The sequence below is a fragment of the Adiantum capillus-veneris genome, chromosome 8 (genome assembly GCF_014529385.1).
Source record: "Adiantum capillus-veneris isolate H3 chromosome 8, ASM1452938v2, whole genome shotgun sequence".
Lineage (NCBI taxonomy): Eukaryota > Viridiplantae > Streptophyta > Polypodiopsida > Polypodiales > Pteridaceae > Adiantum > Adiantum capillus-veneris.
Genome location: NC_140938.1, coordinates 9838059 through 9852314, shown reverse-complemented (window position 1 = coordinate 9852314; position 14256 = coordinate 9838059). Strand labels below are relative to the sequence as shown.

Below are 14256 nucleotides of genomic sequence, written 5' to 3'. Positions count from 1 at the left end.
GCGATTTGCTTGAGATGATCTATATGATGCAGCCAGAAGGTTTTGTGTCAAAGGGGCAAGAGAAGAAAGTATGTAGACTCTTGAAGAGCTTGTATGGTTTGAAATAGTCTCCCCGTGCATGGTATCACAAGTTTGATACATTCATGAGGTCTCAAGGATACAAAAGAAGTAATTCTGATCACTGTTTGTATATCAAAACGGCAAGTGATGGATCTCTTCTATTGCTGATTTTGTATGTTGATGACATGCTTATTGCGGGTAAAAATGTCACGGAGTTGGATGCATTACAGCAAAGCTTAAAGAATCGCTTTGACATGAAGGATCTTGGTGATGCTAATTATATTTTGGGCATGCGTATCTCTCGAGATAGACCCAACAGGCGTCTGTATCTATCTCAACGAGATTATGTTAATAAGGTGCTACATCGTTTTCATATGGATGGGGGAAAGGCACTTGGTACTCCGCTGCCTCCATATGTAAAATTGACTGCACATGACTGCCCAAACACAGATGATATGCGGGCTGAAATGGCCAAGATTCCTTATGCATCAGCCGTTGGTAGTTTGATGTATGCTATGGTTGCTACACGTCCGGACATTGCATTTGCGGTGGGAGTGGTAAGCAGGTACATGAGCAATCCTGGCAAAAAGCATTGGGAAGCAGTGAAGTGTATCTTGAGATACTTGAAAGGCACTAAAGACTTGTGCATTTGTTTTGGGAAGAGTGAGACATCTGTGCATGGCTTTGCAGATGCAGATTTTGCTGGACATCCAGATTGCAGGAAGTCTACCTCTGGATATGTGTTTACATTCACAGGAGGTGCAGTTTCTTGGATTTCTAGACTGCAAAAATGTGTTGCTTTGTCTACCACTGAGGCTGAGTATGTGGCTGCCACTGAGGCATGCAAAGAAGCTTTGTGGCTCATGCGTTTGGTAGAAGAGCTTGGCATTAAGTCACCGGTTCCTGTGCTACACTGTGATAGTCAGAGTGCTATTATGCTTGCAAGGAATCCTGTTTTTCATGCCAAGACAAAGCACATAGAGGTGAAGTATCATTTTATCAGGAGTGTGCTTGATGACAAGAGCATTACACTTGTCAAGGTGCACACAGATGACAATCCTGCAGATCTTTTGACCAAGAGTCTTCCAGCAGAGCGGTTTGCATATTGCCGTCAGATGATGGGTGTTGGATGAGTAAGTGCATGATCAGCTGATGTATCATAGTTAGCTGATTCTTTGATCTCCCAAGGTACATTGCCTTTAGGTGGGAGGTTGTTAGGGAATAAAGGCCTAAGTGCCTTGTACTTATTAACTTATAAGTTAAAAGACTTATAAGTGAGGGGGCCCAAGTGTGAATGGCCCCCTAGTCACTTACTCATATACTCAAAGGTCAAGCCCAAAATTTATAGTGGCTTTTTCCCAAAACTTCTACGAGCGTTCTCTCTCTCTCTCTCTCACGTTTCTCTCTGCGTGAGCTTCTTCTGCGCCACTCTCCTCTTCTCCTTCACTCTCATTGCATAGGATAGCAAGTGGGCTCTCTCTCCTTCTCCCCCACATCAAATCTGGTCCTGTAGTGAATTTCTCTTTCAATGTCCGAAAGGCAGTCACCTCTGTGGGTCCCCACGAAAAAGGTACTCCTTTTTGTGTCAAGGTATGCAAAGGGAAAGCAACCTCTGCAAACTTTCGTATGAACCGCCTGTAGTACGAACACAGTCCCAAGAAGCTTCTAACTTCATGGACATTCCTCAAATCGGGCCAATCACGGATAGTCTCTATCTTGGCTGGGTCCATTTGCACTCCTGCTGTGCTGCTGACACAATGTGTCCCAAAAAGTGTATCTCTGGTAGGAAAAATTCACTTTTCTTAGCATTAATCACTAATGTGTGATCTCGTAATGCCTGAAAGACTTGAAGCAGATGATCTCTGTGTTCTGCCTCATTCTTGGAGAAAACAATGATGTCGTCAAAGAAAGTGCCAACAAATAGCCTGTACTCTCGAAAAATCCTATCCATCATCCGGTTAAATGTCGCAGGAGCATTGGTTAAGCCAAAAGGCGCTATCCTGATCTGATGATATCCACTCTTCAAGTCAATCCTGCTGAAGCACGAGGATCCCTGTAACTTGTCGAGTATATCATCGATCCTAGGAATCAGAAATCTGTTCTTGATGGTGATTTCGTTGAGAGTGCTATAATCGATGCACATTCTCCAAGATCCGTCTTTCTTCAAAACCAACAACACTGGAGAGCAATACGGTCAAGTACTAGGTTGGACAAGACCCTTTTCCAAGAGGTCTTTCACTGGGTTCATAATCTTTTCATTCTGTACTCGTCTCACACGATAAGGTGGCCGATTCGGTGGCGTGCTTCCAGATATCAGATCAATGGTATGATCTTCAGGCCCTCTCAAAAGCAATCGACATGAGCGTGGAGAAAAAAATCTTGGCGTTCTTTTCTTCAGGCCAAAACATATTCAACTTTTATCCATCATTCAGTTCTCCCAAAAGAATGAGTAAGAAAACTGAAGTTCATCAAGTACAATCTCTAAGCCCTTCATTTATCAAAGTCGCTTTCTCGGCCCGGTAGTCAACCACGGCGTAGTTCTTGTGGTACCAAGGGATCCCGAGTAGAACGTCACTCGCGTGCCCTGAACACCCCTGTCATTGCAAACGAAGTTTGCCAATGCTTGGTGTAATGGCAACATCCCATCCGGGTGCTAGTCGAACTACCTCTGCCTGTGGCGTCAGTCTGTCGGGCGTAGTTCCAAATCGAGCCGCCAATTCCAATTGAAAAGAAGTTGGCCTTGGCTCCTTCAAAAGAGCTTCCTGATCCTTCACTTTGCCCCAAAAAAAAGCGGCAAAGTTTGTACTTTCATTCATTTTATTCGGTGCAAGTCCCACGCCATGTGGTACCAGTTCTACTTTTCTATCTGCCTTTTTTGCCACATTCCTCAGCTGCTCTCAAACTCTTAGGCTTGTCGTCGTCTTTATCATTCTGTTCTTTCTGTGCCTTATCAGGGCACTTTGCGGAGATATGTCCATGTTCCCCGCATCCAAAGCACTTCCCCTCTCTGATGAAGCGAGCTCTCTCCTCAGGAGTAAGCTTGGGTCGTGCATCCCTTTTTTTTTCTCTGGGTTGCTCTTTTTCATTCTTCTTTCATTCCCAGAAGTCTGTTCGGCTCGTTGTGTCATGGCCTCATCTGTGGGGTAGGTCAGACTGCCAGAGTGAATGGCAAAGCCCCGCTTCGCATGACTCATCAACTCCTAAATAGAAGCTGACTTCTGTTCCAAGCAGTGATCTCGGATCTCTGTAGGTAGACCCAAGGTAAACCGCTCAATCTGTTCTCTGAACGAGATCTTCTTGAATGAAGAGGCGGGTAGAAAAGAGCTCCAGAATCTTTCACAATAAGAATTCACTGTATCGCTCTTGGTCATCCGGAGATGGTTCCAAGCAGGTCGTATATCTCGCTCAAACTCTCGAGTCAACCAAGAAGAAATAAAATGCCTCTTGAATTTCAGCCATGTAACTGGCACAATCTTGCTTAATAGAAGCGTGGACCACCAAGTACGAGCATTCCCCTTAAAGTAAGAGGCAGCTCTCCGAATCTTGGAGTGCTCTGAATAGCGTGCTCTCGCGAAAGTGATGTCAAACTGCTGAAAAAAAGACACAGCCTTCGAAGCATCCGAGTATCTTGAAAAAGTATCAAACTTGATCGAGTGGCCACCTTCCTTAAACTCTCGGACTTTCTTGCTTTTTTCTTCGAGAAAGTCATACTGGTTGGCTTTGTAAAAATTCTTCTTGTTCGCATAAAACTTTCCGTCATCGGAATCTGAGCTGTCTGTAGACGAGTCCTCAGTAGAACTGTCAGTCTCTGGGCGAGATTTAGCTTTCTTTGCCTTTCTCTTGCCCTTTCCAAAGCGTTGCTTCTTGCTTCACTTTTTACCTTTTCTGTCTTCTTCGCTCGAATCTGAGCTGCTAGAAGAACAGTCAGAAGAAGAAGAAAAAGAACTGGGTAGGTCTTCAAACTTGACGCGCTTCTTCAATTTCTTTGCCTTGTCAAATGTCGACCGACGGCCCAAATATCCCGGGAAGTCAGTGCCTTTCTTCTACTTTTTGCCGTGCTTTTTTGGCTTTCTTTTGCGTGTCAAAAAGCTAAGCAATTCGTGCATCAACCACGTTCTCCAGTTCCTTCTCCGTATATTTCTTGGAGGCAGAAGGTTTCTTGAGAGCGGGTTTCGGGAGTGGTGTTGTGGTTCTCTGCCACTCCATCTGTACCTCTTCCAAAGAGGTCTGGTTCATATATTTTGCCTTCGGGTCCTTGGCAAAATTGAGCATCATCTTTGTTGCATCGCCAATCAATTGACGACGCTCCATCTCTCTTTGCTCCGCCTGAGTAGGCCGAGGCGGGCCATACTCTCTGTCTGAATCTTCGTTGTGATCCCAGCCCGCATCTCCAGATGCAGAGGGAGTCGACTGATCATTGCTTGAAGCCATAAGTGCCGCGGAAAAAAAATTCGGGGATCGGATTTCCCGTAGAAGAGAAATCGGCCGTGCTCTGATACCACTGTAACAGACTTGGACACTCCAAGTCAAGAATCAACCGTGACAGCACCAAATAACCACTTCAAAACAATTCACAGATCACAATAGATTTGCACTGGCCCGGCGGAGTTCCGTGCTTAGAGATATTGGCCCCAAAGACTGGTGCCCCTTTCGGTATTTCTTTTTATATTAATCAATCATCAAAGTACAAGAGAGCGGTTAGGGTTTCACTCTCAGACTTTGCGTCCAGATGCTATGAGAAGTGAGGCTCTCACCACTAATTTAAAGGTTATAAGGGATGCCCAAAAGCAGAGCCCCAAAAGCTTTTAAAATCAAAAGCATCAGTTCTCTCTCTCTCTCTTAGAGAGTCTTTTCTCTTTTTTTTTAACAAAAAAAAAGCAAAAGCAAAATTCGCGTCGCTCATCATTTTTCAATTTTTTTTAAAAATTTTTGCCAGAAACCCTACTTTCCGGAAATCGCGGAGGCGGATTATTAAAAAAAAAAAAAAAAGGAAAATAATGAGCGACGCGAATTTTGCTTTTGCTTTTTTTTGTAAAAAAAAAAGAGAAAAGACTCTAAGAGAGAGAGAGAACTGATGCTTTTGATTTTAAAAGCTTTTGGGGCTCTGCTTTTGGGCATCCCTTGTAACCTTTAAATTAGTGGTGAGGGCCTCACTTCTCAGGGCATCTGGACGCAGAGTCTGAGAGTGAAACCCTAACCGCTCTCTTGTACTTTGATGATTGATTAATATAAAAAGAAATACCGAAAGGGGCGCCAGTCTTTGGGGCCAATATCTCTAGGCACGGAACTCCGCCGGGCCAGTGCAAATCTATTGTGATCTGTGAATTGTTTTGAAGTGGTTATTTGGTGCTGTCGCGGTTGATTCTTGACTTGGAGTGTCCAAGTCTGTTATACCCTCCATGCCTTTGTATGAGTAGCCTCACTACCCATCATGCGGAGAAGTTCTTCAACTTCCCCTTCCACATCATCTCAGTCTTTTAGACCGGTTGCTCTTATATGCAAAGCTCTAGTTTTCCTTCGCTGTTCTTCTTCTAGAGTCATGTTGATGATTATAGGAGTGGGGACAGATGTGGTTTCTTTCCCTTTCCCTTTCTTAGCGACTTCTATCCATTTCTCGGCCTCATCCGCCTTCTTTTGCGTCTTCGTGATCACATCCATCCACGAAGACGTCTTTACCACCTTTTGTTTCTCCTCCTCTTTGATCATCCGTACCTGCTCCTTGATGACCTTGATTTCCTCTATTACCGAAGGCTGGAATTCCCCTTCCTCTAGTCCTCTGCTTGCTCTATCAGCAAGTTCTCGCTTGAGAGCTGAGACCTCTTCTTTAAGTGCTTTGGAGTCCGCCTTAAGTGCTTGTAGCTCTGCATGCAGGTCCTCTTTCTCTTTCTTCCATTGCGCACCTTCGTTGAGAAACATTTGAAGAAGGTTGGCCTTCTCTTTCCACCAATCCTCCATATCTGCTTTCCAGTCTTTCATCTCCCTCTCCATTTGTGTAATCCGCTTGTTTGTAAGCACAAAGGTTGCCTTCGGATGGGGCTTACACACTGGGGATGCACTTATGACCTCCATCAAAAACACAATCTGCACTTCTGCCAAGCCAACCCACTATGTCCACATCACACATACATCCCTGTCCCGCATAATGTATACATAGGTTTTGCCCAAATCAATCATACATTCTTGATATTTGCTTTTCTGATTTTCTGCTAGTTTTTGTCAGAGCTGTTCTGTGTTTGTAAATCTGCAGGTCTTAGCAATTTCTGCCCAAAAACATCCTTGCAATTTCTGCCTTTTGTAAACCTGCAGGTCCTTGCAATTTCTTTCAAAAATCTCCAAACTGAAATTTTTGGGAATTTCTTGTTTTTTGTTTTCCCTGTAATTCTGATTTTCTGCCTGGGGGGGGGGGGGGGGGGGGGGGTAATTTCTGACGGACAAAACACTGTACCTGCTGGGGGGGTTGGGTGTGGTGGGGCTGGCTGTGCGAGAGGATGTTGGGGGTGAACAAGGCAGCGTGGGCAATGCAGGCAGCAGCAGCGGGAGCAGTGGCAGCAGGATGCAGCAGCGCGAGGGGCAGCAGCAGCAGCGCGAGCAGTGAAGCAGGCAGCAGCGCATCAGCAGGCAGAAGCGCGTCAGTAGACTTCAGCGCGTCAGCAGACTTCAGAAGGCAGAGAGAGAGAGAGAGAGAGAGAGAGAGAGAGAGAGAGAGAGAGAGAGAGAGAGAGAGAGAGAATTATCGTCCACAGAGGTCAGATATGACCTATGGGACCGAAAAACAAAACATTACAATGCTTGCTTTCAAGTGAAGTGTAGATACATATCAGTTAAGGACTGAGGGTCCATCAAGAGGATAATGAAAAAGAAAAAGCAAGATGAAACCTAAGAAGGCTCAGGTGAGGCCGGGGGTGGTTTGGGACTTCTTAACTTCTGGATGACGGCTTTACCACCTCGATATATATAGATATAGAGATAGATAGATAGATAGATATATATATATATATATATATATATATATATATATATATATATATATATATATATATATATATATATATAGAGAGAGAGAGAGAGAGAGAGAGAGAGAGAGAGAGAGAGAGAGAGAGAGAGAGAGAGAGAGAGAGAGAGAGAGAGAGATTCTTCTGCCAGTCTTGTTGGAGAAACTATTCCGCAGCATCGGGACTACAAACTCTTTCCTGGAAAAGCCGTATACACTCAGGTCTGCAAAGCTGCACATCGTAAACTTCACATGGATGTGTTATAAGTTGCTTCATGTGTATGGTTATTGAATGCAGAAGTTCACCCATGTCTTGTTGGAGCTTGAAAATCTGAAACCAGAGGTTCAAAGGCATGTTGACATATTGAACAAGCAGATTGCTGATGCTGACACCACCAAGCAGGAACATGGCATCGAATGGCCGCCTATCTCTCGAGACCCATCATATGCTAATGGTGGTCGTGAAAGGGTAATTTTTTTGCTGTTTCTTTTACCTAAAGAAAAATTCGAGAAAAGGGAAGCACGGATTTGGGGTGAAGCTCTGATGGTTTTGCCTTTTGTTTATGCTAACGTAGAACGAGTTGGTGCCTCACAAATTCCAAAACAGCTCGTCAAATATTGCAGAACAGCTAAATAATTTGTAAGTGGCTTGAAGAATTTCTTTCTTCAAAGGAATCCATTGACTATGAGAACAGCTAAATAATTTGTTGTTAGCTTGAAGAATAGCTGGAATAATTAGTTTTGCACTAGAAACTGAAGCTCTCAGGAACATTGATGTGCCTGCTCGGAAGGGATTAATTGATAAGGAAATTTGGCTTACTCTTTCTCTACTCCGTCAAAGCTTCAAGGCTTGAAACAATATAGATGTTTTCTCTGGTGACCTTTATTTGCATATCATGATTTTTTGTTGATGAGATGAGTCACAAGCTGAATCTTTTTGATGAGACAGACAAGCTAAATCTAGCTAAGAGGTTTCTAGTCTCTAGAGTTGATGAAGTACAATGAATATCATGAAGACAATGGCACAAGAACGAAGACGTGATATAATCATTGAAGCAATGATGCTTCTGATGGCCCCGAGTGTGGACAACCCAGTGAGCAAGGCTATGAAGAATCACGTCTTTATGCAAGAATGCAAGCCCATGAAGCATACATAAATGAAAAAATGAAGAACGTGGGGTTCTTATAAGAGGGCTCATGGGCCCTGGGTTGAGTGAAATACAAAGTCCACACAGCAAAGGAAATAGGGAGTATCCCCTAGAATGAGCCCCTTTTTCTGGCCAGGCAGAGCCACAAGTAAGGCTCTCTCAAAAGACGGAAATCCAAATAAATGCGTCCATTTTGGAGATGTACACATGTAACTGGAGTGACTATCCAAGGGGCAAGCTGACCCATCTCTTGTAAGATCATTTTTAGGATTCACGCCGAAGTCTACGGTGCTCTAGTAACATTAGTAGCCACATAAAAATAAGAATGGACCAAGACACATAAGGCATGCATCACTCACAAAGTTGCACAAATCTAATAGAATTCTTGTTAAAGTGCATGGCTTTGAACAGTAAATTTTATGCGGAACTTGCGAAATTATGTGCTCTATAAATGTCATGACTTTGACGACATTGTTCCTATTGAGGAACATTTTTCTTTCATGAGTGATTTTGAGGCGATAGATACTTCTTTTCCGAGTCAGCGTGTGTATTATTATCTCTAAGAGGTGTTATTTTGTATCTTTTCAGAGCTTGCATAAATATTTTTACGACCCTATTCAAAGAGAACACAAATGTCCTATTTGGAAGATAACCCACATTCCACGATCGATGTCTTCAATTTGTATGATGGTTTAGGGATTGTAATTTCTGAGGGCATATGAGGTTTTGAAAGTCAATGGATCTATATTTATGAAGATGTTGGAGATAGTATTTTGTGCACATTAGTTCCAAATACAAAAGCCCGGTCAATCGATATTCAGGATATATTTTTCACATGAGGCTAAATAATGCAATCCTTGGGAGGTTTCTAGACCTTTTATGGTCCAAAGGACCTGTTTAAACATGTGCATACCATTGTCCCACAATTCTGCCTCTAGAGATGAATTGCTGCAATTTAACATTGAGCTCACTGTAATCCAATAAGGGCTCTGGGGTTGACCATCAGATGAAAAACCTGTGCACTAAGGCCCAACGCTCAACTATTTGCCAAATGTGAGTTCTTTTCTTGTGAACCATTGTTTGCATGGATAAACTGCAGCACACTCATTTGCTTGTGGCATCTTTAGACATCTTTGAGCATAAGCTGGAGGGCTTGCGTTCAGACCTTAAAATTTGGCAGTTGTAAAGCCCATGTTAAAGTCATTGATCTGTTATTTCAAACCGAAATACACTGCAAGGTGTTAGTCTTGGTTGTTAGAACATTTCTTGTAGCTCATAAAGGTCCACATATTTTTAAAGGCATGATTTGGTACGTTTCTGTATCCTGAAATGGCGGTCTCGTGAAGCTATTGAAATGCTTGAAAGCCAATTCGGTTGACATGATTCACACGTCTATGTTGGGGTCGAAAGAATTAATGTGACTCTAACAAAATGGATGAATGCTGGTGAAGAAAAGAATATTGACAAACTTGTGGCTGGTTTCTTCCGTCTTACGTGCCTTATGTGGATGGCTACCTTAGAATGCGGTTCATGAAAGGCCGTTAAATGCTATTTAAGTACTTTAACATAGTTGCTTTATGCTATTCATAGTGAAAGTGTTAAAAAGGCTCAAATGTGTGCACCAATGCACAGTGCATGCAGTTCAGCCACCTTTCTGTGTGTGTGAATGCCACATAGATACTGATATAGTCTATAAATTTGGCGTGTAAAGTGTAGCTCCCTTAAATTTCCTCCACCCAACAAGGATACTCTGTCAAGACATTCGTTTCTGGGCCCAGATGGGCTGCGTGCCCACTGGAAGCCTCTTGTGGCACACGCCAGGGTAATTTCTTGCTCTACTTAATATAACAGATCTTTAACTTTCTCACAATAATCGCAATAAGCCGTTGGTTGGTGCAGGTAGAATACCCTAACTACTCTGATGTCTCTTCAGATGCAGCAAGGTGTGATCTCAGGATGTATTTTCTATCAGTGATGGCTTCTGACACTTTAATAATACCTTTTTACACACACTAAAGCTCATGCTCATTTATTACGTACAGTTTGGATCAGAACTGGAGCAAGATGCTGTCAAATGAAGCAGCTTCAGATGCTACAAGTGTTACAGTCTTGGAAGCGGAACCCACTAGCCAGAAAGAAATGGAGGCTGTTGCCTTGGTGAAGCATTCACAACCTAACTTAATAAAGCAACCTCCCCCTCCACCTGTTGCAGCACCTGTACAAGATCTATCAGTTATGGCCGAGCTTATGCAGCTTTACAAACCAGAGGACCCTTTGCCATCCTCAGTAGATGCAGTTGATCCATGTCCCCTTCCTATATCAGCAGCACTGACAAAGGATTTGGAAACAAGTGATGGGCCCAAGCAATTACACATTGTGAGTCTCACTTCTTTCGAAACATTACAAGAAAGGAGAAGACTAATTGTTTGCATATCCGAAGTGTGAGCCGTGATGGGAGAGGTTCAAACTGTTACTTTACATGGAATTCCTTGTGGAACCTCAAAACATTACAAGAAAGGAGGCTAATTGTTTGCATATGCAGAGTGTGAGCTGTGAGGGGAGAGGTTGAAACGGTTACTTTACACTCAAAACACACTTAAAAGGAAAAAAACTTTATTTTTGTCTTCTGATAGCAATTCTGCTTTGATACCTTCCTTGCAGTCAATAAAGATGATGGATGAGTTTATGAGGCTTGCTGGGCAGAACACCAGAAACAATATTGAGACCTGTGCCGTTCTTGCTGGATCTTTTGTAAGTTTCTGTTTAAATAATTTTTATGCTGATTGGCAACTGATGGTATTATGACTACCTGACAACTCCAATTTCAGAAAAATGCAACTTTTAATGTAACGGCTCTTATCATTCCAAAGCAACAGGCAACTGCAAATACTGTAAGTAACAGTTGAAAAACACCATATTCGGCTATCTTAATTTTTGTTGTTTTTCAAAAAAGTACTTTCAACTCAGCCCTTCCTGTTTGCTATTCAATTTTCCCAGAGTGAGCCGATTGTGAAATTTAATGTTGCTTTTTTAATAGATGTTGTTCGTTTTCAGTGTCACACAGAAAATGAAGAGGAGATCTTTGAATGGCAGGACAAGGAGGGACTCTTCCAACTAGGATGGATTCATGTAAGCTTTTTATAATGTGCTGATTACAATGAAATGCATAGTCGGTGCTTCTTAAAACTAGCATCCTGATTCTTTTGCAGACACATCCGACACAGTCATGTTTCATGTCCTCAGTAGACCTCCACACTCATTATTCGTACCAGGTTAGGTAGTGTACAGCTTTGAGTCCAAAGTATACTCCCATCTGCTGATATTGATTTTGATTGTTTATCATAGGTGATGTTGCCGGAAGCCATTGCTATTGTCATGGCTCCAACAGATTGTAGAAGGTAGCTTTCGTTTTCGTTTAGGGCTATTTGCTATTTGAGATCACGATGATCAACTGATCCTAAGCTCTTGTGCAGAAAGTATGGCATTTTCCGATTATCTGATCCAGGGGGTGTTAAAACCATTCAGAAATGTCAATTACGGGGATTTCATGCCCATGACCCTCCCTTGGATGGAAGTCAGATATATGAGCCTTGTGCACATGTATTATTGAGCACAGATTTAAAGTTTCAAGTGGTTGATCTTCGGTGAGAGAAACACTCTCCATTTTCTGTATATCCAAAGTGTGTTTTGCGCCCTGCAAAGTGTATAATGGCAATATATCAGTTTTCAAGAAGCAGGTCCCGGTTCATGTGGAGGCTGATTTGTGTGCTATTCTTTCTTGTCATCTTGACAAGACATGGTGAACAATTTATGAATTGTAATTTCTGGCCTTGACATCAATTGCACAGTTTCATCAGCAGTAAAGAAAGGTAATTTGAAGCTGTGTATGTAGTTTGCAATTCTGGTTGTCCTCTTGTCATGTAATTGTTTTCATGTTCTCCTTACGGTGGCTGTGGCCTTGATAAAATAACCTTTATCAGCATTGGAGGGAATATTGTTTGTGCAAAGAGCGCAAAGAAGGAGACAGGTCTCTGTTAGTGACAAGCAGTTCTATTCTATCCTTTTAAATGAGCTGTATATGCTGATAGATCTAGGTAGGGAGTGGCTGTTTAGCCTAGAACCCTCCTTATCTCGTAGCTATTTACACGATACACTGAGAACTCAATACTACCGTTTTGTGTGACCATATGGGTTTGGGATATAGCTTGCAAAGCACTAATTTCGAGCTTGGCATCATTTATTTCTTCCGATATTGGAAAGAGGATGATTTAGTGATTTGCATTCGTAATTAATCAGCTGGTCTGAAAGGTGGCTAGATGCTCGGTGTTGCCATTTTTACGTAAACATAGGCTCACTTCATATCAGCGACAATCGGATACATGTGCACTCAAAAGCATTCAAGGACACACCTGCACAATTTAATAGCCTTGGAAGCTTCACATCACATGCAGGGAGAAGGTGCCTTGAGTGATAGCAAGATGATTTCAGTTTTGTAAAAATTGTTTGAAGCACTTAGAAGTTGACAAAGTACTTGGGAAGGCTATCCCCCACCACTGTCTAGGTTGTGCCACAGGTAGCATCCTTCCACTACTTAAGATTGTAACATGTCTCTTTTTTACCCTCCTTCCACTTAGTTCTTCATAGCCAATTTCGCTATGTACTAGCACATGTCTATTTTTTACAACGTAGAAAAGTGATTCCACCATGGAAACATTGCATGTATAGTCACATTAACTCAGTTCCTCTGTTGAAATACACAAGTGCACAGCTTGTGCATGCTTGCCTCACTGCAAGTGCCTAGAAGAAGCCTAAAGGAGTTTGAGTCTAGCTTCTGGCAAGTCATTGGTAATTCTAGGGCCCTATGTTTTTGGACTTATGATTGTGGCAAGTCAATATTGGTAGATAAGGCTGTGAACTTTTGTTAATGACACTTTTCCATTACACTATATGTTGCAAAATTCGAAGATAGAGGCGATGGGATCATGGCCTAGTGGTTAAAAGGAATGTGTGGGTGCATAAGGACCCAGGTTCGTTATGTTGGGGCATCTTTCGAATTTCAATTATACCTCCAAGAAAAATAAGGCTTGAAGCTATGCAACAAGAAATTTATCTACAGCGAATGAGAACAGTGATAAAGGAGTGTACATTCACCTTGGCGTTTAATACAACCTTTCCAAAATTTGAATATAGAAAAAAAAAGAAAGTTTTTCTAGTAAGAAAATTGGGCAGGCTTCAAGCCGCCTGACTATTACCTAGATGCAACTCTCTTTGCATTGACATCAACATCAAACCGCGCATCAAGCTCATCCTTTTCTATAATTTGTGTGATGAGGTGGGATCTATGGTCAAGGTATGTTAGTGGGGTCAAGGACAATCTCAACTGTTGCATCGGGTTGGGGAACCAAGGGTAGATTGAGAGTGAACTAGGGGTGTATTAATGTGCCCAAGTTCACCCAGGTTTATCCTTGACGAGGTACCAACATTTAGGTCATGGCTTGTAGACGGCATGAATAGTTCCAAGTTAAGCCTAGGCTAGAAATTCCCGAAGGCAGTTACTACGGCAACCGGTACAATGGATAGTCAGTGAGAGGTCCAGTTCGGCGGCTATATATAGGGCTCACTAATCATTTTACGGGATATCTTTGATCTCTCTAGGACTAATGTTTGTATCTTAGAGCTCTTTATGCTCTTGTATCTTGTAACCCTAATTAAGTCCATAGCAGACTTTGCTCACATTGTTGTACTGGCATACATTAATCTAAATATTATCGAGTTTCAGTCTCCAGTTTCGGTTTCCAAGTTCAGTTCAAATTTCAGTTCCAGTTCTGATTTGAAGTAACTTAGTATGAACTAACTATAATTGACCAACCTGGAATAGTTGTCATAAGTGTTCAACTCATTTCGTTTTGGCGACCATGGTGGCTTCGGCTAAGTTGCTCTTGACAGATGAACTATCTCCTAGTTGGTGTTATAGTTATCAGACCTCAATCATGCTGTCTAGACGAGTTGCAATTGGCAGAAGGCCAACTACAAGATTCATGGATGATGCGGACTGTG

General features: G+C 42.4%; 1 protein-coding gene across 1 annotated transcript in view; it reads left to right on the top strand.

Moving 5' to 3' along the window:
- LOC147451649 (AMSH-like ubiquitin thioesterase 1) overlaps positions 1-12086 on the top strand; it is a 53230-nt gene extending 41144 nt beyond the window's left edge. Inside the window, exons 3-14 of the mRNA XM_086517564.1 lie at positions 7204-7273; positions 7350-7520; positions 7627-7691; positions 9916-10021; positions 10099-10142; positions 10242-10575; positions 10861-10950; positions 11028-11090; positions 11254-11328; positions 11409-11471; positions 11545-11597; positions 11673-12086. Coding sequence (XP_086373690.1) covers positions 7204-7273; positions 7350-7520; positions 7627-7691; positions 9916-10021; positions 10099-10142; positions 10242-10575; positions 10861-10950; positions 11028-11090; positions 11254-11328; positions 11409-11471; positions 11545-11597; positions 11673-11847 — 1309 coding nt within the window. The 3' untranslated portion in view covers positions 11848-12086. The remainder of the gene's footprint in view (positions 1-7203; positions 7274-7349; positions 7521-7626; positions 7692-9915; positions 10022-10098; positions 10143-10241; positions 10576-10860; positions 10951-11027; positions 11091-11253; positions 11329-11408; positions 11472-11544; positions 11598-11672) is intronic.
- Positions 12087-14256: the final 2170 nt, after the last annotated feature.